General features: G+C 61.0%; 1 protein-coding gene across 3 annotated transcripts in view; it reads right to left on the bottom strand.

The window, feature by feature from the left end:
• Positions 1 to 298: 298 nt before the first annotated feature.
• The window catches only part of LOC147090644 (BPTF-associated chromatin complex component 1-like), a 30,608-nt gene continuing 7,740 nt past the window's right edge, over positions 299 to 23,166 (bottom strand). The window contains exons 3-6 of one of the 3 annotated variants that reach the window (XM_085977407.1): positions 15,274 to 15,375; positions 5,738 to 5,931; positions 3,813 to 3,917; positions 299 to 684 (exon numbers count right to left, since the gene is read on the bottom strand). In XM_085977407.1, the coding sequence (XP_085833533.1) occupies positions 680 to 684; positions 3,813 to 3,917; positions 5,738 to 5,931; positions 15,274 to 15,375 (406 nt within the window). In that variant the 3' untranslated portion in view covers positions 299 to 679. Of the gene's footprint in view, positions 689 to 3,812; positions 3,918 to 5,737; positions 5,932 to 15,273; positions 15,376 to 23,166 lie in introns of all 3 variants that reach the window. The other 2 variants (XM_085977406.1, XM_085977408.1) reach the window with 2 other exon arrangements.

The raw sequence follows: 23,166 nt of genomic DNA, 5'->3' as shown, positions 1-23,166 counted from the left end.
GATCATCTGGTTTTAGTGATGTTGATTGAGGGATAAATATTGGCCCCGGGGAGAACTCCCCTGCTCTTCTTCGAAATAGTGGCCGCGGGATCTTTTACGCCCACCTGAGAGCAGACGGGGCCTCGGTTTATCATCTCATCCAAAAGGCAGCACCTCCGACAGTGCGGCGCTCCCTCAGTACGCACTGGGAGTGTCGGCCTGGATTGTGTGCTCATGTCTCTGGAGTATAGGGTAGAACAGAGAGTATAATTAACTCAGATACTGAGTAAGGAATGAGGCTGTGCAGACAGCAAAGATGTCGAGTACATTTTATCTTTTATTGAGAAATCCATCAAAATCTGCTACACTTCTAAAATACGATTCCCGTAACAGTCAAATTGAAAGCTGGTTTAAAACGTCACCGATGACATTCCCGGGTTGGCGTCACTGCGGGTAAGGTGGCGATGTATGGCATCAGCAGGAGCTTGTCGAGGTGGCTATTCAGAGAGCTCGCACTGGTCCGGAAGTTGCACATCTCCAGGGAGACAGACAGGGGAGAGGAGGCTCCTCAGTGGGTGAGGGGGGCGGTGGAGGAGAGAGAGAGAGAGAGAGAGAGAGAGAGAGAGACAGGAGGAGAGGAGGGTTCAGCGAGACAAGAGTGGGATGTCCGGGGTGTTCATGATGAGACTGGAATCGAGGCTCAGACTATCTGAAACAGAGACAGATTAAAAAAAAAGGGCAGATCAGGCAAACGGAGATTAACCAGCGGTGATCTGATCAATGAAGAGCAAAGCTCCCTCTACACTGCCCCAAGAGCGTGCCTTAACTGTCGATTATCAAACCCACAGCCCCAGTATAACCGCAGCTCTCCATTAACTCCATCTCCAGCGATCTAGGGCCTGTGCCCATCTTACTGCCTCCATTAACACCATCTCCAGCGATCTAGGGCCTGTGCCCATCTTACTGCCTCCATTAACACCATCTCCAGCGATCTAGGGCCTGTGCCCATCTTACTGCCTCCATTAACTCCATCTCCAGCGATCTAGGGCCTGTGCCCATCTTACTGCCTCCATTAACTCCATCTCCAGCGATCTAGGGCCTGTGCCCATCTTACTGCCTCCATTAACTCCATCTCCAGCGATCTAGGGCCTGTGCCCAGCTTACTGCCTCCATTAACACCATCTCCAGCGATCTAGGGCCTGTGCCCAGCTTACTGACCCCATTAACACCACCTCCAGCGATCTAGGGCCTGTGCCCATCTTACTGACCCAATTAACACCATCTCCAGCGATCTAGGGCCTGTGCCCATCTTACTGCCTCCATTAACACCATCTCCAGCGATCTAGGGCCTGTGCCCATCTTACTGCCTCCATTAACACCATCTCCAGCGATCTAGGGCCTGTGCCCAGCTTACTGACCCCATTAACACCATCTCCAGCGATCTAGGGCCTGTGCCCATCTTACTGCCTCCATTAACACCATCTCCAGCGATCTAGGGCCTGTGCCCATCTTACTGACCCAATTAACACCATCTCCAGCGATCTAGGGCCTGTGCCCATCTTACTGCCTCCATTAACACCATCTCCAGCGATCTAGGGCCTGTGCCCATCTTACTGCCTCCATTAACACCATCTCCAGCGATCTAGGGCCTGTGCCCAGCTTACTGACCCCATTAACACCATCTCCAGCGATCTAGGGCCTGTGCCCATCTTACTGCCTCCATTAACACCATCTCCAGCGATCTAGGGCCTGTGCCCAGCTTACTGCCTCCATTAACACCATCTCCAGCGATCTAGGGCCTGTGCCCATCTTACTGCCTCCATTAACACCATCTCCAGCGATCTAGGGCCTGTGCCCAGCTTACTGACCCCATTAACACCATCTCCAGCGATCTAGGGCCTGTGCCCATCTTACTGACCCAATTAACACCATCTCCAGCGATCTAGGGCCTGTGCCCAGCTTACTGACCCAATTAACTCCATCTCCAGCGATCTAGGGCCTGTGCCCAGCTTACTGACCCAATTAACTCCATCTCCAGCGATCTAGGGCCTGTGCCCATCTTACTGACCCAATTAACACCATCTCCAGCGATCTGCAGCCTGTGCCCATCTTACTGCCTCCATTAACACCATCTCCAGCGATCTAGGGCCTGTGCCCATCTTACTGCCTCCATTAACACCATCTCCAGCGATCTAGGGCCTGTGCCCATCTTACTGCCTCCATTAACACCATCTCCAGCGATCTAGGGCCTGTGCCCATCTTACTGCCTCCATTAACACCATCTCCAGCGATCTAGGGCCTGTGCCCATCTTACTGCCTCCATTAACTCCATCTCCAGCGATCTAGGGCCTGTGCCCAGCTTACTGCCTCCATTAACACCATCTCCAGCGATCTAGGGCCTGTGCCCAGCTTACTGCCTCCATTAACTACACCTCCAGCGATCTAGGGCCTGTGCCCAGCTTACTGACCCCATTAACACCATCTCCAGCGATCTAGGGCCTGTGCCCAGCTTACTGCCTCCATTAACTACACCTCCAGCGATCTAGGGCCTGTGCCCAGCTTACTGCCTCCATTAACTACACCTCCAGCGATCTAGGGCCTGTGCCCAGCTTACTGACCCAATTAACACCACCTCCAGCGATCTAGGGCCTGTGCCCATCTTACTGCCTCCATTAACTCCATCTCCAGCGATCTAGGGCCTGTGCCCATCTTACTGCCTCCATTAACTCCATCTCCAGCGATCTAGGGCCTGTGCCCATCTTACTGCCTCCATTAACTCCATCTCCAGCGATCTAGGGCCTGTGCCCATCTTACTGCCTCCATTAACTCCATCTCCAGCGATCTAGGGCCTGTGCCCATCTTACTGCCTCCATTAACACCACCTCCAGCGATCTAGGGCCTGTGCCCAGCTTACTGCCGCCATTAACTACACCTCCAGCGATCTAGGGCCTGTGCCCAGCTTACTGCCTCCATTAACACCACCTCCAGCGATCTAGGGCCTGTGCCCAGCTTACTGCCGCCATTAACTACACCTCCAGCGATCTAGGGCCTGTGCCCAGCTTACTGCCTCCATTAACACCACCTCCAGCGATCTAGGGCCTGTGCCCAGCTTACTGCCTCCATTAACACCACCTCCAGCGATCTAGGGCCTGTGCCCAGCTTACTGCCTCCATTAACACCATCTCCAGCGATCTAGGGCCTGTGCCCAGCTTACTGACCCCATTAACACCATCTCCAGCGATCTAGGGCCTGTGCCCAGCTTACTGCCTCCATTAACACCATCTCCAGCGATCTAGGGCCTGTGCCCAGCTTACTGACCCCATTAACACCATCTCCAGCGATCTAGGGCCTGTGCCCAGCTTACTGCCTCCATTAACACCATCTCCAGCGATCTAGGGCCTGTGCCCAGCTTACTGCCTCCATTAACACCATCTCCAGCGATCTAGGGCCTGTGCCCAGCTTACTGCCTCCATTAACACCATCTCCAGCGATCTAGGGCCTGTGCCCAGCTTACTGACCCCATTAACACCACCTCCAGCGATCTAGGGCCTGTGCCCAGCTTACTGACCCAATTAACACCATCTCCAGCGATCTAGGGCCTGTGCCCAGCTTACTGCCTCCTATACACATGCAATGATGATGTCCAGAGACGCTGCAAGGGTGGGGAAAAGCAAAAAGCAAATAAAACATCCCAATCTGCACGCAGAAAGCTCCCACAAACAGCAATGTGATAAATGACCAGAAAATCTCTTTTTAGGTGATGAGTGTGGGGCGGGACCCCCTGCCTGCCTCATTCCCCCTCCCCTCCCCCACCACCACAGAGCAACACGTACCCTGGTCGAAGTTGAGCTTCTTTGCAGGCGACCCTTCTCCCAGACCTTCGATGTCCACCAGATCGCTGTTGACGTCCGAGTCGTTGAGGGCGCTGAGGGTCACGTCTGCGGGGGACAGACAGAGATCATCACTCCCTCCGCAGCACAGAAACCGCCCAGCCGCACCCCGTCACAACCCGCCGCTGGGTGAACCTGGGACATAGGGAGGTGGGGGCGAGGTTCCAGACGGACGGCAAGCCACCGCTGGAATCCCCCAGCGTCTGGCTGGGAAGGACATCAGCGACGGCAGGGCCCAGCATCTCACTATCCTCATAGAGCCCTCAGAGGAAGAAATCACAGTCACAGAGCTTTGAAGGACTGACCCCAGGAGTGGTCTCACACCCACCTGAGCATCAAGTGCCCCCCACAACATGCTAGTATCAAACCATCTATTCGCTATTCGATATTGTTACTAATCTTAATGTTTATGCACGCGCTGTATGTCATCGCGATTTATAGTCATGCATGCAAATTGTTTCGCATTGAGAACCCCTATGTAAACACTTCGAATGGAACGCCCATCACGGTGTAGTTGCAGGCTCTGGCCAGTGGGTGATGCTGTGGCTCAAGATCCCGAAATCTCCCTCTTCTATTCTCAATGACTGGGCAATCTAGCGTTTACAAACAAGCCCGCAATATTACCTCAGAGCAGTGATTGCGAGATCAAAATGCATTTGGTTTGCCGCCACATCCCATAATACTTAGGAGGAAAAGTCCTGTTGCCGTAGGGTCACCGGGTCCAACCTATTGGAGGCTCCTTCACCACCCGGTCTGAATGTCCCGCCAACAGCTGCAGGGACCGTGGCTTCAGAATAGCTTGAGAATCTTTGGGCAGCTCTTTCAAAGAGCCGGCACAGGCACGACGGGCCGAATGGCCTCCTTCTGTGCTGTAAGATTCGAATATGCTTTAATTGATCGCAAGGTAGCATGCGGGGGGGGGGGGGGGGGGGCGGAGTGGGGAACCACTCAATGGGGCGTCAGAGGCAAGACTGTGCCCGATAGAACAGAGCAGGTTACCAGGGAGGGGGGTCTTAGTTGTTAGACGTGTTTACAATATAAAATTATAAAGGGATGGGACAGGGTAGAGAGAGAGAGAGAGAGAGAGAGAGAGAGAGACTCTTCCCAGGGACCTGGGGCAGGGGAGTCTATATCGAGGGGATGCAGACATAAGGTTAAAACGTACGATTTAGGAGAGAGAGCAAGAGAAACTCTTTCTGCACAGAGGGTTCTGAGGCTGGGGAGTTAGTGATTGATGCGGCGACCCTGTCAACATTTGAGAACATTGAATTACAAAGTACTTACAGCACAGAAGCAGGCAATTCAGCCCAAGTGGTCCATGCGGCGTTCATGCTCCACACGAGCCTCCTCCCACCTTGCTTCATCTCACCCTGTCAGCATTACTTTCTAGTCCTTTCTCCCTCATGTACTCATCTAGCTTCCCCTTAGAGTGGGATTGGGGGGAGTTGAAGGAAAAAGGAGTAAAGGGAATAGGGCGGGCACATGGAGGATGGGCCGAGTGGCCTGCGCTGTGATTTCCATGTAAGACATGCCTGGGAAGGGGAAGGGGGAGGAGGTGAAAAACTAGAAATCTGAAACAAAAACAGATCACGCTGGGAATAGGTGTCTGTCGACAGAAAAGACAGGTGCAGAGTTGGGAAGAGGGGTGTGACAGTTCATCACAACATTTCGGGTTTTGGAAATACTTCCCCTCCACTATAAAATTGGGGTGAGGGCGGAGTTTGGGAATAAAGTACTTCCCCTTTAAGACTGCTCTTCCCCTTTAATGTAGTGGATGGGGGATTTTTTTCTGCCAACCCGTACCTGATCCCCTGCCTCTGAGCGCCAACCCAACTCCCCTCCCCCCTCACCAACCCCCCCCACCTTACCGGACGTCTTCTGCTTCTTAGCACCCGAGTCCGGGGGGGCCGTGTTCCCCACCGCTGCCGCGGCTGTCGGCGTGGTTGGCGTCGAGACAGCCGCCGCCGCCGCCTTCTTCTGCGTCTTCTTGGGCGACTCCGAGGGGAGGGGCACGCTGCTGTCCTCGTAGACCTTCCGCTTCACCGTGGTCTTGATCTGGGCGCTGGGGAAGGAGTGGAGGGGGCAAAAGAGGAACGTTAGGACCAGAGTGGTTATGGTCAACTCGTTACGCACCAAAAAAAAAAACCCCGCTGCCTTCGCCGCACCGTATAAAGAAAGAACTTGCATTTCTCCAGCGCCTTTCACCACCTCAGGACGTCCCAAAGCGCTTTACAGCCAATGAAGTACTTTTTGAAGTGTAGTCGCTGTTGTAATGTAGGAAACGTGGCAGCCAATTTGCGCACAGCAAGCTCCCACAAACAGAAATGTGATATTGACCAGATTGTTTTTTTTTAGTGAAGTTGAACGAGGAATAAATATTGGCCCAAGACCCCTGCTCTTTTTCGAAATACATAGGATATACATCACAGAAACAGGCCATTCGGCCCAACCAGTCCATGCCGGCATTTATGCTCCACACGAGCCTCCTCCCAACCAACTCTATCAGCATAACCCTTCTCCCTCATTTGCTCATCTTGCTTCCCCTTAAATGCATCGATACTATTCGCTTCAACCACTCCCTGTGGTAGCGAGTTCCACATTCTCACCACTCTCTGGGTAAAGAAGTTTCTTCTGAATTCCCGATTGGATTTCTTTGCGACGATCTTATATTGATGGCCTCTAGTTATGCTCTTCCCCACAAGTGGAAACTTTCTCTCTCTGTATCCACTCTATCAAAACCTTTCATAATATCAAAGACCTCTATTAGGTCACCCCTCAGCTTTCTCTTTTCAAGAGGAAAGAGACCCAGCCTGTTCATCCTTTCCTGATAGCTATAGCTTCATGGTTCTGGTATCATCCTTGCAAATCTTTTTGGCACCCTCTCCAGTGCTTCCTTTTTTATAATATGGCGGCCAGAACTGTACACAGTACTCCCCAAGTGTGGTCTAACCAAGGTTTGATACAAGTTTAGCATAACTTCTCTACTTTTCAATTCTATCCCTCTAGAAATTTGCTGTGCGCAAATTGGCTGCCGTGTTTCCTACATTACAACAGTGACTACACTTCAAAGTACCTCATCAGCCCGGATTATGTGCTCAAGTCCCTGGAGTGGGACATGAACCCACAACCTTCAGTCTCAGAGGCGAGAGTGCTGCCCACCGAGCCACGGCCGAGAGTCTTGACTGCCATTTTTATTATTAAAAAGTACATGGCCTAGAAATTCAGTATAGCCACGTTTGGGGCGCTACAGCATGGCGTTCGCTAACTTTTGCGCCCGGCACAACTTAGCGCCACCTTCGCCGATATTCAGTTGCATCGCCCCAAGAGGTTGCTGCTGCGCTAAAGCAGGCGATGCACGACTATCATTAGGCGCTAAGCCGGCGATCCGGGGCGCAAACACCGAAGGCGGGCGCAGCGCAGGTGCGGCGAGGTGCTCATTGAGGGCAGACAGTCAGGCGCCGGTCAGCGCTTAAAAGGGGAAGGGTGGAATTGCTTGGCTGCCACGCCCTGCACACTGCAGCCCTAAGGCAAGGCCTGAACACTGCTTCTGGAACAGCTCCACGCCCAGGAGAATGGAGAAGGCCAGGGAGAGAGCGCAGCGCTTCGGCGAGGGTGACCTGAGGCTGCTGGTTGGCGCAGTGGACCGCAGGCGCCATGTTCTGTTCCCTGAAGGTGGCAGGAGGCCGCTGCCCGCCGAATATCGGAAAGCATGGAGGGATGTGGCAAACAGGGTCACGTCCAACAGCGTGGTTGGCAGGACACCAACCCAGTGCCGGAAAAAATTCAACGACCTCACTCGAGTTGTCAGGGTGAGTACCCTTTCCAGTATCCTCCTCATCCCTGCATGTGCACCTCACTTTATGGCCAAACAGGTCTGAAAGCCCTAATGGCCAGCCCTCATCCAGCAGCTACGGGACTGTCATGAAAAGCACTTGCGCAATCAGGACTTTAGACACTGTCAGGGCTAATCGAACATGGGAGGCAGTGCGGACAAGATCAGGGCTTGACACTGTACTTAGAGGCGGTCCTTTCTCTTGCAGGCCAAGCTGGCGCATAACAGAAGACAGCAGCGACAGACCGGGGGAGGCCATCCTGACCTGAAACAGCTGAGCGACCTCGAGCAGCGAGTGGAGCGGATCATAGCAGGCCGGCTGAGTGGCCCCGTCGCCACTGGAGATGCTGACCCTGTTCTGGGCACCAATGGTAAGGTCATCACCTTTTTGACCTCTTCCTTTCCACTTGCGCCTCACACCAGCATCCTTTGCCACTATTGAACCAATGCAGTGCACAACAGCACTCATGCCTCCCTCGCTGCCACCCTGTCCTCACTCTAAAGCAACTCTTGTGCCTCCCTGCTTTCAGATGGTGATTCGCCAGGTGAGGAGGTGGCCCCTCAAGCTGGCACTGTGTCTGAGTCAGACATAGAGGAGGAGGAAGGGGAAGCCAGCCCATCAGGGACACCCTCAGCCGAGGCAGCCCATGGCCATGATGGTGACACGTCTTCTCTGGAGGGGAGCAGGGGGGAAGGGTCGGAGGATAGTGAAGCTCCGGGGACCAGCAGGCTGCAGCAACGCGGGAGGGGTGGGGAAGCTCGGCGGCCTTCTCCCCGGAGGGTGAGTGCGGCCTCCAGTCCTGCTACGGTGAGCACAGAGGAGGTGCGGCTCCTAGCGGAAATGGGCGCCCAGGCTGAGCGCAGGCACACTGAGCTCATGGCTGCAGTGGCAAGGATGCCTGACTCCATAGAGTCACTGGCAAGGAGTGTGCAGGAATTCGGGGCAGCACAGGCCAGGAGTCTGCAACAATTCAGTGCAGCACAGGCCAGGAGTCTGCAGGACATCGCAGCAGCACAGGCTAGGAGTCAGCAGGACTTTGCTGCTTCACAGGCGGCTTCTAACCAAGTGCTCAGTCGTGCCGTGCATTCACTGGCTGCTGTCATGCAGACACAGACCAGGGCCACACGGGCACTAACTGCTGCCACACTCGCTGGATCGGCCAGGCATCGCCGGGGCACTCGCTGTGCCGCAGCAGCCCAGCAGTCTGTGCCTCAGCAGATTGCTGCGCATGCTGCAGTGCTGGCCTGTGCGCGTGCCAATGTATCAGCCGACCAGGGAGTGCCTGTGACCTGTCAGGTTGTCAGCATTCCTGCAGCCAACACTGTCACTCCTCCATTGCAGCTGCCACCAGCTGTTGGACAGACTGCTGCCGCCCAAGCAGAGTTGGAGCAGTCAGCAGCCGGCCCCTCCAGTCCCAGAGCTGGTCCAGGCCGACCCCCAAGGGCATCTGCCGTCTCATCATCTGACCCTCAGCAGCCTTCCCCCAGCCTTGCTGCAGCCACTGGGGTCCCATTGAGGAGCAGCTGCAGGGCGGGTAGGGGCCAGTCACGGAAGCGAGACGGATCACCCTCGCAGGGGAAAAAGTAGAAGGTGGGGCCAAATGTTTTGTTTTACTTATAAAAGCCGAGACTGGTGTATTTGTTTCATATATAAAGGCCGAGACTGGTATATTTGTTTTACTTGTAAAGGCCGAGACTGGTGTATGTGTGTTTTTTTTGGGGGGGGGGGGGGGGGGGGGTTTCTCTCCATTAGTTTGTCAGGTGGGAAGGGCACAGAGGTATCACAGTAAAAAATGTTCTTAAATCACACTGTCCATGCTTTCTTTTGGAAGTCCTGGTTGCCCTGCTCGGCTGAGGGCTTGTGGAGCGGCTACATTCATCTTCTGCCATTGGCACAAGCCATTCCCTGAGAGGGGGCCTAGAACCGACTTGCAATAAGCCGCCGACGGGCGGCCCTTGCACTTTCTGCCTCCCTCCTGTGCTGGTCCTCCTCCTCCTCCTCCGGTGGTCCTCCAATGTCTGCTGGCAGTGGCGGAGTCCTGCGGATAGCCAGGTTGTGCAGCATGCAGCACACGACAACGAAATGGGAGACTCGCTCAGGCGAGTACTGTAGGGCTCCCCCGGAACGATCCAGACAGCGGAACCGTTGCTTCAGCACGCCGATTGTTTGCTCAATTATGTTCCTGGTTGCTTGATGGCTGTCATTGTATCCCTCTTCAACAGGGGTGCTGGGCGCACGGAGCGGGGTCATCAGCCAGGTGCACAAAGGATAGCCTTTGTCCCCGAGAAGCCATCCTCGTGGGCGAGGCTGGGCCTCGAACATGTCTGCCACAGAAGTCTGGCGCAGGATGAAGGCATCGTGGCTGCTGCCTGGAAAGCGGGCATTGACAGCTAGGATGAGCTGCCTGTGGTCACACACCAACTGCACGTTGAGCGAATGGTAGCCCTTCCGGTTGCGGTAATCCTCGGCATTCTCTAGAGGTGCCCGCAAAGCCACATGCGTGCAGTCAATGGCGCCCTGCACCATGGGGAAGCCCGCTAATGCTGCAAAGCCCATTGCACGCTCTTGCTGCTCGTCAACAGTTATGGGGAAGGAGATGAACTAACGTCTCCTTCTGAAAAGGGCATTGGTCACTTGGCGGATGCAGCAATGTACCGCAAACTGGGAGATGTTGGAAATGTCCCCAGTAGCGGATTGGAAGGAGCCGATGGCATAGAAGTTGAGAGCCACCGTCACCTTCACTGCCACCGACAGAGACGTCCTGCTCCTCAGCTGTGGCTGCAGATCTCCCCGAAGCAGGTGGCAGATCTCAGTGACCACCGCCCTTCTGAATCGCAGCCTCCGAACACACTGCTCCTCAGACATGTTCAGATATGAGAACTGCTGGCGGTATAGCCTGGGTGGGTAAGGCCTCCTTTGCCGACGCCTGTTGCCCCTTCTCCGTCTGGCCATGACTGGCACTCTCTGACGGCGTCTCTGAGCCCTTTGAATGCAATGGAGAAGCCCAACGTTTCCACCCATTGCAGCCCCCATTATATGTTTCCAATCAATGCTATGACACTGAAGTTAAAGACACGTGCAAAGCTGTGGCCTGAAGCCACAAGTACCTGTGCGAGTGTTGAGCCAAACCAGAAAGCACTACCTTTGTCTCTCTCCAAAGATCCGTCTCTCACAAAGAAGGAGTGGTGCAAAATGGCTGCCATTTATACTGCAGGAGGAGTCCCCTTTAATTGGCGCCCCCCGCAGCGACTGGGAACCGTTCCCCTCTACCAGTCGCTAGGGACGCCAGGCGCACAATAGGCCGGCGCCACTGAATTTCCGGTTCGGGGCGCACAAAAGGCGTTGCACCATGAAATGACGTCAGGATCTACGCGCGCAGCTGAGCGCTCGCAAAGGTTTTGCGCTGCCACTAAATCTTAACTGAAGTTCGCGAGAGGCGCAGATCGCGCTGCGCCCGGGCGCTAGCCGCTTAGCACCCCACTTCTCCTCCTCCTAAGGCGCTAGCGGCTGGCGCAAACAACTGAATTTCTAGGCCCATGACTTTTATTTCCAACAAAGACAGAACAGTAATGTAGACAGAATTGGTTGAAATCGTGTTCTCGAAAAGCCCATCTTTTCCCCTCAATAGTGTTGATAACACTGGAGAAGGATGAATTTCTGGATCAAGGTCGGATAGGCACATGTAAACAAATAAGCTAGGTGGATGATATTGAGCTTAAAGAATCATTAAGATTGAAATACAGAACATAAGAACATAAGAAGTAGGAGCTGTTTTGTGTTATGCAACCTGCAGTGTAGGTAGTGCACATACCCCGGAGACGGCCGGTTGCTCGGTTTTTTGCCTCATCTGTCAAAAGGGCAGGGGCAGCGCGCGCCAGCCTCATCCGTCCTGGGCTGGCAGCTTGTCCGAAACCCGCTCTTGAATGACCCCCCCCCCCACCCCGCACTTTGATTGGCCTGGGTGCCTTAATCTCAAGGAGGGCCTGATTACAAAAGGTGGAGGAAGTGATGCTTCAGTTGTATAGAGCCATGGTCCGATCCCCATCCGGGGTAACTGCGTTCAGTTCGGGGCACCGCACCTCAGGAAGAACATAACATAAGAACATAAGAAGTAGGAGCAGGAGTAGGCCATACGGCCCCTCGGGCCTGCTCCGCCATTCAATAGGATCATGGCCGATCCGAACCTAGACTCACGTCCACTTCCCTGCCCTCTCCCCGTAACCCCTAATTCCCTTATCTGCTAGGAAACTGTCTATCTCCGTTTTAAATTTATTTAATGTCGCAGCTTCCACAGCTCTCTGAGGTAGCAAATTCCATAGATTTACTACCCTCTGAGTGAAGAAGTTTCTCCTCATCTCAGTTTTGAAAGGGCAGCCCCTTATTCTAAGATTATGCCCCCTAGTTCTAGTCTCACCCATCAGTGGAAACATCCTCACCGCATCCACCCGATCAAGCCCCCTCACAATCTTATATGTTTCAATAAGATCGCCTCTCATTCTTCTGAACTCCAATGAGTAGAGGCCCAACCTACTCAACCTCTCCTCATAAGTCAACCCCCTCATCTCCGGAATCAACCGAGTGAACCTTCTCTGAACCGCCTCGAGAGCAAGTATATCTTTTCTTAAATATGGAAACCAAAACTGCACGCAGTATTCCAGGTGTGGCCTCACTAATACCCTGTATAACTGCAGCAAGACTTCTCTGTTTTTAAAACAGAAGCTTTTAAAACACAGGCTTTTCATCGCAGCAGGGGGTAGTGTAAGAGAAGGAGATTGCTGCAATACAAAGGAACATAGGAATGTATAAAAGGCAATATGCTGCTACGAGAGCGTGCATCAAAGGTTGTTTACAACAAAGCTATGGCTCGGGGAAAGCAATGATAGGAAGTAACAGTATGGTGTGAAAAGGCACGGGGCCTCTCATTCCTGTTTGGCAATCTGTTCCAACGATTGGGTGGTCAGAAAATATCGGATGGTGCAGACCATACACAAACTGGTATAAAGAAGTGATGCAGTGTTTTTCCTTAGAAAGAAAAGCCTTCAGCGCCCTTCAAGACCCGGTGGCGTGAACAGGCCTGGAGAAGCCACCTTCACGGTTCTTCGTTAAATCCATGCACACCAAGTTTAGACGTAGGACTGATGTGCGCTGCTCTGTGTGGGTGTTTAGGGTTATCCTTCATTAGTAATCAGCAATACATGAAGTGACTTATCAGGCATATTACTGTCTCTAGCTTTTCGAATCTGTTTGAAAGGTAAAGGTCCTTATCCAACATGTTATTTATGATGTTCTGAGGCACACAGTAGTCTGTAATTACTGTCGCACTATTGCTCATTGCGCTTCACTCCTCACCAGATCTAAGCAGCAGTTTATCACCTAAGCCATGATCTGAGATTTTTATAGTTTTCCCTATCGCTCTAACTTCCTCCAGCCCTCCGAGAACTCTGCACTCCTCCAATTCTGGACTCTTGCGCGTCCCCGGTTTCCTTCTCCCCACCACGGGCTTCAGCCGCCTGGGCCCCAAGCTCTGGAATTCCCTCCCTAAACCTCTCCATTGCTCCCTTCCCCTTCAAGACGCTCCTTAAAACCTACCTCTTTGACCAAGCTTTTGGTCACCTGCCCTAATATGTAGCTCAGTCTCAACTATTTGATTAGCCGTTTGCGAAGTGCCTTGGGACGTTTTACGATGCTAAAGGTGCTATATAAATGCAGCTTCTTCTGCCTACCAAAGGCAAGGAAAGAACACCATGCACTCCAGTAAGGCGGATGACAGTGACGAGGGTTCTTGTGTGACCCCTGGGCCTGTCACGGTCACTTAGACAACTGGGTTAATTAAAACCACACGGCGGGTCGGAGGGGGGGGGGGGGGGGGTGGTACGGGCATGCTCGCAGAAATGGGTTCACCCCGGGGAAACCGCCTAGTGTCTAAAGACAAGACGAGCTTGTTTACCTCTATTAAAGATGACACTTTGCTCGGCTCCATGGTGTGATGCCTCGCCCCAATGTAGTCACATGGGCCTCGGCCGACAAGCGTTGGTAGGCTCCTCGACCTTAAGGCAAGGTTACCGCCACCTGCCATGGCTCGTCATCGCCGGCACGTACGCACGTTGCCGCAAGGAAATCACCGGCCAACCATCAGAATCCTGGCTGGCGTCCTTTTGACCCCCCTCTCTAACCCAGGGACACGTGAGCGTCACTATCCTGACGGACAAGTGTTGGTAGGCTCCTCGACCTTAAGGCAAGGACACCCTCAAAGCCTCCTTGAAAAAGTGCAAGATCCCTACCAACAATTGGGAATCCCTGGCCCAAGACCGCACAAAGTGGAGGAGAAGCATCCGGGAAGGTGCCGAACACCTCGAGTCTCTCCGCCGGGAGCAAGCGGAAGCCAAGCGCAAACAGCGCACGTCAACCCAATCACCCCACCCACCCGCCCCTTCAACCACTGTCTGCCCCACCTGTGACAGAGACTGTAGGTCCCGCATTGGACTCATCAGTCACCCGAGAACTCATTTTTAATGTGGAAGCAAGTCATCCTCGGTTCCGAGGAACTGCCTAAGAAGACTATCCTGACGGAGATCTGGCATCTTCCTGGTTGGTAGGGTTTACTGCCACACTGGGGCTGTGCAACTAACCATCAGTGGAGACCGTTACAAAAGAAACTCGTTCCGACAGAGTCTGGACACCGAGTTTCGGTTGCGGGATAAAGGTTGGCCCAGGACACCGGGGGAGAACGCCCCTGCTCCTCTTCCCATAGTGGCCGCGGGATCTTTTACGCCCACCCGAGAGCGCAGATGAGGTCTCCCTCAAAAGACGGCACCTGACAGTGCAGCACTCCCTCAGTGCAGGCACTGGGAGTGTCGGCCTACAGGTCCTGCAGTCTAATGTGGAAAGAAACGCGGGCGATGTCAGAATCACAGACACAGAATCCCCACAATGCAGATAGAGGCCATTTCGGCCCATCGAGCCTGCACCGACACATACCCCACCCTATCCCTGTAACCCCACGTATTTAATCCCCTAACACCATCTCCATCCAGTTCTCAGTGCACACGGCGCCACTGTAAACGCGAGGTACTGCTAGCTGCTGCTGCCACTACTGCAGAGAATACAAACTGCAGACTGGCACGACAGAGGCCACTTTGCTGCTTGTGGGAGCTTGCTGTGCGGCAATTGGCTGCTGGGCGTGTTCATTCCGTTTCGAAGCACTTTACGATTATCTGTCCGTGGACTGCTCCCGTTGGTTTAATACACGTTAACGTCAGCCGATTCACACTAAATCCGCAATCTTGCTCCGAGATACCTCCGCCCCGGGAGCAATATTCCCTTGAAGCAGCGCGGCCGCACAGTAATGGGAAAGGTCCCGCGCAGGCCGCTCAGCGGCTTCTCCATTGTAAATACCGCGCATGCGTGGAAATTTAATGGGACCGCGCGCTAATAGAAACAGGCGCACAGGACAAAGCGCAGCTTAAAGTGAACATTGCCTGGGGCCCACGCCCCCGGGCCACCCTCTCTGCCCCCGAGTCCGCCCCACCCCTGTGCCCTCGCCCTCCCCCCGGGCACCCACCCCTGCTTACACTGTGCGATCTTTGATGACGGTGCTGATTTTGTTTAAATCCTCTCCGAAGCGCTTTACGGCCGAGCGCAGCATCTCAATCTCCGTGTCCGTCCACTTGGCACTGGCGGGAAGAGAGAGAGAGAGAGAGACAAAATGTGGGAGAGTAGGGAATGCGGAGTGAGCCGCGGGCACCGAGCTCGACGCGGGCTAGTGCTGGCGGAACGCGCGAGTAAGCAAACCTGGACTGCGGTGGAGGTCACTGCCAGCGCGTGTAGCCCGCGCGCTCGAGCGAGATGGGCGCCAGGCTGGAGCGCCAGCTCAGTGAATGTACCGCCCGGTGCGGCCCTGAGCCAGCCTCAATCAGTTAATGTTAAAGAAAGAAAGACTTGCATTTATACAGCGCCTTGCACGACCTCTGGACGTCCCAAAAAGTGCTTTACTTTTTGAACTGTAGTCGCTGCTGTAATGTAGGAAACGGCTCATCCAATTTCCGCACAGCAAGCTCCCACAAACAGCAATGCGATAATGACCAGATAATATTGGCCCAGAACTTCGGGTCCCCCCGGGTGAGTACGCACGGGGTACTCACCCGTAGGCCCAATGGAAGTGCCGGTTTCCTGCACGCACTGCGCATGCGCGGGAAACCGGCATTTCCGTTCCCCTGAAAGCAGGGGTTCAGAGGTCGAACGCGTGTGTGGGGGAGGCAGCGCTGTGCGCATCGAACTTCGGTTTTTTTTTTTTTTTTAAAACAGGTTTTCCCGGGAGGGTAAGTCTCCAGCAGTTACAGTTAAAAAGCAGTCGCAAGGCCTGCTTTTTACAAGGTAAGTGGTGAATTAATTAAAATTTAAACATTTTTTCCACAGGTTTATTATTTTTAAATACTTTAAAGAAAGGTAAGTTTATTTTTAGCCCCGTTAGAAAATAAAAATATTTTTTTCAAAAATTTAAATTATTGTTTAAAATAGTTATTTCATGTAATTTATAGTTTATTTAAAAAATGTGATGTTTTTAAAAAATGTATTTGAAGATTTAGTGATGTTTTGGGGCTTATAGTATTTATAGGCTTCGACAGCTCTTCCTGTCAAACTTATGAATGAAGCATTCCCTGCTACCATTGGCTCCCCATGGCCCACGTGATCCCAGGGGACGCATCGAACTAACTGCGCCCCTGGGATACGCAAGCACTGCGCGCTGGCAGCTGGAGCAGGCCCAGGATCGGAATTCCACGGGGGCCCACAGCTCAACGGCCGGCGCGCTAGATAAGTGCAGGTCGGGGGCTTACACCCGCGGGAAGCCCCCGACCCGAATTTCTGGGCCATCTGTTTCTTGTTATGTTGATTGAGGGATAAATATTGGCCTCAGGACACCGGGGAGAACTCCCCTGCTCTTCCTTGAAATAGTGGCCGTGGGATCTTTTACGTCCACCTGAGAGAGCAGACGGGGCCTCGGTTTAATGTCTCATCTGAAAGACGGCACCTCCGATAGAGCTGCACCCCTCTGCACTGCCAGCCTGGATTTTTTGTGCTGAGGTCTGTGGGGTAGGATGGAACCCTCGACCTTCCACAGTGTTCAGCTACTGAGGCACCAGATTAGGGCTGCAGTTGGCCTCAACACGCCAAAGATTAAGACAGACAACTTCCCACTCCTGGTCACTGTTCAGTTACGTGTGTGTCTGGTTGTCAGCTACGGATTAGGAACCGCTCCCTCCCACCCGCCCCCCTCCCCGCCAGACAAATATCTTGTTGACACTCACTGCCTAGGTTTATAGATGAAGAGCACATGGGGCGCGATAACAGAGGGTAAGCGAGCACCCGTGGAACTGCATCCCAGCACAAGTCAGAGAGGAAGGGGACAGTGCAGAGGGGGAGAGAGAGGGGGGGTGGAGCGGGGAGGGGGGAAGAGAGAGGGGGTGGAGCGGGGAGAGAGGGGGGGTGGAGCAGGGAGGGGGGAGGGGGAGAGAGGGGGTGGAGCGGGGAGAGGGAGAGAGAGGGGGTGGAGCGGGGAGGAGGGGGAGAGAGGGGGTGGAGCGGGGAGGGGGGAGAGAGAGGGGGTGGAGCGGGGAGGGGGGAGAGAGAGGGGGTGGAGCGGGGAGGAGGGAGAGAGGGGGGGGTGGAGCGGGGAGGGGGGAGAGAGGGGGTGGGGCGGGGAGGGGGGGAGAGAGAGGGGAGGGGGGAGAGAGAGGGGGTGGAGCGGGGGAGAGAGAGGGGGTGGAGCGGGGAGGGGGGGGAGAGAGAGGGGGTGGAGCGGGGGGGAGAGAGAGAGGGGGTGGAGCGGGGAGGAGGGAGAGGGGGGGGGGTGGAGCGGGGAGGGGGGAGAGAGGGGGTGGGGCGGGGAGGGGGGGGAGAGAGAGGGGAGGGGGGAGAGAGAGGGGGCGGAGCGGGGAGGGGGAGAGGGAGAGGGGGCGGAGCGGGGAGGGGGAGAGGGAGAGGGGGCGGAGCGGGGAGGGGGAGAGGGAGAGGGGGCGGAGCGGGGAGGGGGAGAGGGAGAGGGGGCGGAGCGGGGAGGGGGAGAGGGAGAGGGGGCGGAGCGGGGAGAGGGAGAGGGGGGCGGAGCGGGGAGAGGGAGAGGGGGCGGAGCGGGGAGAGGGAGAGGGGGCGGAGCGGGGGAGGGGGAGGGGGCGGAGCGGGGGAGGGGGCGGAGCGGGGAGAGGAGGAGGGGGCGGAGCGGGGAGAGGGGAGGGGGCGGAGCGGGGAGAGGGGAGGGGGCGGAGCGGGGAGAGGGGAGGGGGCGGAGCGGGGAGAGGGGAGGGGCGGAGCGGGGAGAGGGGAGGGGGCGGAGCGGGGAGAGGGGAGGGGCGGAGCGGGGAGAGGGGAGGGGGCGGAGCGGGGAGAGGGGAGGGGCGGAGCGGGGAGAGGGGAGGGGCGGAGCGGGGAGAGGGGAGGGGGCGGAGCGGGGAGAGGGGCGGAGCGGGGAGAGGGGAGGGGCGGAGCGGGGAGAGGGGAGGGGGGGCGGAGGGGGGCGAGCGGGGAGAGGGGAGGGGGCGGAGCGGGGAGAGGGGAGGGGGCGGAGCGGGGAGAGGGGAGGGGCGGAGCGGGGAGAGGGGAGGGGGCGGAGCGGGGAGAGGGGAGGGGGCGGAGCGGGGAGAGGGGAGGGGGCGGAGCGGGGAGAGGGAGGGGCGGAGCGGGGAGAGGGGAGGGGCGGAGCGGGAGAGGGGAGGGGCGGAGCGGGGAGAGGGAGGGGGCGGAGCGGGAGAGGGGAGGGGGCGGAGCGGGGAGAGGGGAGGGGGCGGAGCGGGGAGAGGGGAGGGGGCGGAGCGGGGAGAGGGAGGGGGCGGAGCGGGGAGAGGGGAGGGGGCGGAGCGGGGAGAGGGGAGGGGGCGAGCGGGGAGAGGGGAGGGGGCGGAGCGGGGAGAGGGGAGGGGGCGGAGCGGGGAGAGGGGAGGGGGCGGAGCGGGGAGAGGGGAGGGGGCGGAGCGGGGAGAGGGGAGGGGGCGGAGCGGGGAGAGGGGAGGGGGCGGAGCGGGGAGAGGGGAGGGGGCGGAGCGGGGAGAGGGGAGGGGGCGGAGCGGGGAGAGGGGAGGGGGCGGAGCGGGGAGAGGGGAGGGGCGGAGCGGGGAGAGGGAGGGGGCGGAGCGGGGAGAGGGCGGAGCGGGGAGAGGGGAGGGGGCGGAGCGGGGAGAGGGGAGGGGGCGGAGCGGGAGAGGGAGGGGGCGGAGCGGGGAGAGGGGAGGGGGCGGAGCGGGGAGAGGGGAGGGGGCGGAGCGGGGAGAGGGGAGGGGCGGAGCGGGGAGAGGGGAGGGGCGGAGCGGGGAGAGGGGAGGGGGCGGAGCGGGGAGAGGGAGGGGGCGGAGCGGGGAGAGGGAGGGGGCGGAGCGGGGAGAGGGGAGGGGGCGGAGCGGGGAGAGGGGAGGGGGCGGAGCGGGGAGAGGGGAGGGGGGGGAGCGGGTGGAGCGGGGAGGGGCGGAGCGGGGAGGGGAGGGGGCGGAGCGGGGAGAGGGGAGGGGGCGGAGCGGGGAGGGGGAGGGGGCGGAGCGGGGAGGGGGAGGGGGCGGAGCGGGGAGGGGGAGGGGCGGAGGCGGAGCGGGGAGGGGAGGGGGCGGAGCGGGGAGGGGGAGGGGGCGGAGGAGGGGGCGGAGCGGGGAGGGGGAGGGGGCGGAGCGGGGAGGGGGAAGGGGGGGAGGGGGGGGAGCGGGGAGGGGAGGGGGGGGAGCGGGGAGGGGGAGGGGGCGGAGCGGGGAGGGGGAGGGGGCGGAGCGGGGGGCGGGGGAGGGGGCGGAGCGGGGAGGGGGAGGGGGAGGGGGAGGGGGCGGAGCGGGAGGGGGCGGGGAGGGGGAGGGGGCGGAGAGGGGGCGGAGCGGGAGGGGAGGGGCGGAGCGGGGAGAGGGGAGGGGGCGGAGCGGGGAGGGGAGGGGGCGGAGCGGGGAGGGGGAGGGGGCGGAGCGGGGAGGGGAGGGGGCGGAGCGGAGCGGGGAGGGGGAGGGGGCGGAGCGGGGAGGGGAGGGGGCGGAGCGGGGAGGGGAGGGGGCGGAGCGGGGAGGGGGCGGAGCGGGGAGGGGGAGGGGGCGGAGCGGGAGGGGGAAGGGGGGGAGGGGGGGAGCGGGGAGGGGAGGGGGGGAGCGGGGAGGGGGAGGGGGCGGAGCGGGGAGGGGGAGGGGGCGGAGCGGGGGGGCGGGGAGGGGGCGGAGCGGGAGGGGGAGGGGGAGGGGGAGGGGGCGGAGCGGGGAGGGGGCGGGGAGGGGGAGGGGGCGGAGAGGGGGCGGAGCGGGGGCGGAGCGGGGGTGGAGAGGGGGGGAGAGGGGGCGGAGCGGGGGGAGAGGGGCGGAGCGGGGGGGAGAGGGGCGGAGCGGGGGGGAGAGGGGGCGGAGCGGGGAGGGAGAGGGGGCGGAGCGGGGAGGGAGAGGGGGCGGAGCGGGGAGGGAGAGGGGGCGGAGCGGGGAGGGAGAGGGGGCGGAGCGGGGAGGAGAGGGGGCGGAGCGGGGGCGGAGAGGGGGCGGAGCGGGGGCGGAGAGGGGGCGGAGCGGGGCGGAGAGGGGCGGAGCGGGGGCGGAGAGGGGGCGGAGCGGGGGCGGAGAGGGGCGGAGCGGGGGCGGAGAGGGGGCGGAGCGGGGGCGGAGAGGGGGCGGAGCGGGGGCGGAGAGGGGGCGGAGCGGGGGCGGAGAGGGGGCGGAGCGGGGGCGGAGAGGGGGCGGAGCGGGGCGGAGAGGGGGCGGAGCGGGGGCGGAGAGGGGGCGGAGCGGGGGCGGAGAGGGGGCGGAGCGGGGCGGAGAGGGGGCGGAGCGGGGGCGGAGAGGGGGCGGAGCGGGGGCGGAGAGGGGGCGGAGCGGGGGCGGAGAGGGGGCGGAGCGGGGGCGGAGAGGGGGCGGAGCGGGGGCGGAGAGGGGGCGGAGCGGGGCGGAGAGGGGGCGGAGCGGGGGCGGAGAGGGGGCGGAGCGGGGGCGGAGAGGGGGCGGAGCGGGGGCGGAGAGGGGGCGGAGCGGGGGCGGAGAGGGGGCGGAGCGGGGGAGCGGAGCGGGGGCGGAGCGGGGGATGGGAGAGGGGGCGGAGCGGGGGCGGAGAGGGGCGGAGCGGGAGGAGAGGGGCGAGCGGGGAGGAGAGGGGGCGGAGCGGGGAGGGAGAGGGGCGGAGCGGGAGGAGAGGGCGGAGCGGGGAGGAGAGGGGGCGGAGCGGGGAGGGAGAGGGGCGGAGCGGGAGGAGAGGGGGCGGAGCGGGGAGGGAGAGGGGGCGGAGCGGGGAGGGAGAGGGGGCGGAGCGGGGAGGGAGAGGGGGCGGAGCGGGGAGGGAGAGGGGGCGGAGCGGGAGGGAGAGGGGGCGGAGCGGGGAGGGAGAGGGGGCGGAGCGGGGAGGGAGAGGGGGCGGAGCGGGGAGGGAGAGGGGGCGGAGCGGGGAGGGAGAGGGGGCGAGCGGGGAGGGAGAGGGGGCGGAGCGGGGAGGGAGAGGGGGCGGAGCGGGGAGGGAGAGGGGGCGAGCGGGGAGGGAGAGGGGGCGGAGCGGGGAGGGAGAGGGGGCGGAGCGGGGAGGGAGAGGGGGCGGAGCGGGGAGGAGAGGGGGCGGAGCGGGGAGGGAGAGGGGGCGGAGCGGGGAGGGAGAGGGGGCGGAGCGGGGAGGGAGAGGGGGCGGAGCGGGGAGGAGAGGGGGCGGAGCGGGGAGGGAGAGGGGGCGGAGCGGGGAGGGAGAGGGGGCGGAGCGGGGAGGGAGAGGGGGCGGAGCGGGGAGGGAGAGGGGGCGGAGCGGGGAGGGAGAGGGGGCGGAGCGGGAGGGAGAGGGGGCGGAGCGGGGAGGGAGAGGGGCGGAGCGGGGAGGGAGAGGGGGCGGAGCGGGGAGGGAGAGGGGGCGGAGCGGGGAGGGAGAGGGGGCGGAGCGGGGAGGGAGAGGGGGCGGAGCGGGGAGGGAGAGGGGGCGGAGCGGGGAGGGAGAGGGGGCGGAGCGGGGAGGGAGAGGGGCGGAGCGGGAGGGAGAGGGGCGGAGCGGGGAGGGAGAGGGGGCGGAGCGGGGAGGGAGAGGGGGCGGAGCGGGGAGGGAGAGGGGGCGGAGCGGGGAGGGAGAGGGGGCGGAGCGGGGAGGGAGAGGGGCGGAGCGGGGAGGGAGAGGGGGCGGAGCGGGGAGGGAGAGGGGGCGGAGCGGGGAGGGAGAGGGGGCGGAGCGGGAGGGAGAGGGGGCGGAGCGGGGAGGGGGAGAGGGGGCGGAGAGGGGCGGGCGGGAGGGAGAGGGGGGCGGAGCGGGAGAGGGCGGAGCGGGAGGGAGAGGGGGCGGAGCGGGGAGGGAGAGGGGGCGGAGCGGTGAGGGAGAGGGGGCGGAGCGGGGAGGGAGAGGGGGCGGAGCGGGGAGGGAGAGGGGGCGGAGCGGGGAGGAGAGGGGGCGGAGCGGGGAGGGAGAGGGGGCGGAGCGGGGAGGGAGAGGGGGCGGAGCGGGGGAGGGAGAGGGGCGGAGCGGGGAGGGAGAGGGGGCGGAGCGGGGAGGGAGAGGGGCGGAGCGGGGAGGGAGAGGGGGCGGAGCGGGGAGGGAGAGGGGGCGGAGCGGGAGGGAGAGGGGGCGGAGCGGGGAGGGAGAGGGGGCGGAGCGGAGGAGGGCGGAGCGAGGAGAGGGGCGGAGCGGGGAGGAGAGGGGGCGGAGCGGGGAGGGAGAGGGGGCGGAGCGGGGAGGGAGAGGGGGCGGAGCGGGGAGGGAGAGGGGGCGGAGCGGGGAGGGAGAGGGGGCGGAGCGGGGAGGGAGAGGGGGCGGAGCGGGAGGGAGAGGGGGCGGAGCGGGGAGGGAGAGGGGGCGGAGCGGGAGGGAGAGGGGGCGGAGCGGGGAGGGAGAGGGGGCGGAGCGGGGAGGGAGAGGGGGCGGAGCGGGGAGGGAGAGGGGGCGGAGCGGGAGGGAGAGGGGGCGGAGCGGGGAGGGAGAGGGGGCGGAGCGGGGAGGGAGAGGGGGCGGAGCGGGGAGGGAGAGGGGGCGGAGCGGGAGGGAGAGGGGCGGAGCGGGGAGGAGAGGGGGCGGAGCGGGGAGGGAGAGGGGGCGGAGCGGGAGGGAGAGGGGGCGGAGCGGGAGGGAGAGGGGGCGGAGCGGGGAGGGAGAGGGGCGGAGCGGGGAGGGAGAGGGGGCGGAGCGGGGAGGAGAGGGGCGAGCGGGGAGGGAGAGGGGCGGAGCGGGGAGGAGAGGGGGCGGAGCGGGGAGGGAGAGGGGGCGGAGCGGGAGGGAAGGGGGCGGAGCGGGAGGGAGAGGGGGCGGAGCGGGGAGGAGAGAGGGGGCGGAGCGGGGAGGGAGAGGGGGCGGAGCGGGGAGGAGAGGGGGCGGAGCGGGAGGAGGAGAGGGGGCGGAGCGGGGAGGGAGAGGGGGCGGAGCGGGGAGGGAGAGGGGGCGGAGCGGGAGGGAGAGGGGCGGAGCGGGGAGGGAGAGGGGGCGGAGCGGGGAGGGAGAGGGGGCGAGCGGGAGGGAGAGGGGCGGAGCGGGGAGGGAGGGGGGGCGGAGCGGGGGGGAGGGGGCGGAGGGAGAGG

Source organism: Somniosus microcephalus, unplaced genomic scaffold (genome assembly GCF_052327205.1).
Source record: "Somniosus microcephalus isolate GS21.2 unplaced genomic scaffold, FLI_Smic_1.0 unresolved_chr4, whole genome shotgun sequence".
Taxonomy (NCBI): domain Eukaryota; kingdom Metazoa; phylum Chordata; class Chondrichthyes; order Squaliformes; family Somniosidae; genus Somniosus; species Somniosus microcephalus.
The sequence above is the reverse complement of the archived record's forward strand: the minus strand, read 5'-3'. Positions and strand labels throughout refer to the sequence as shown.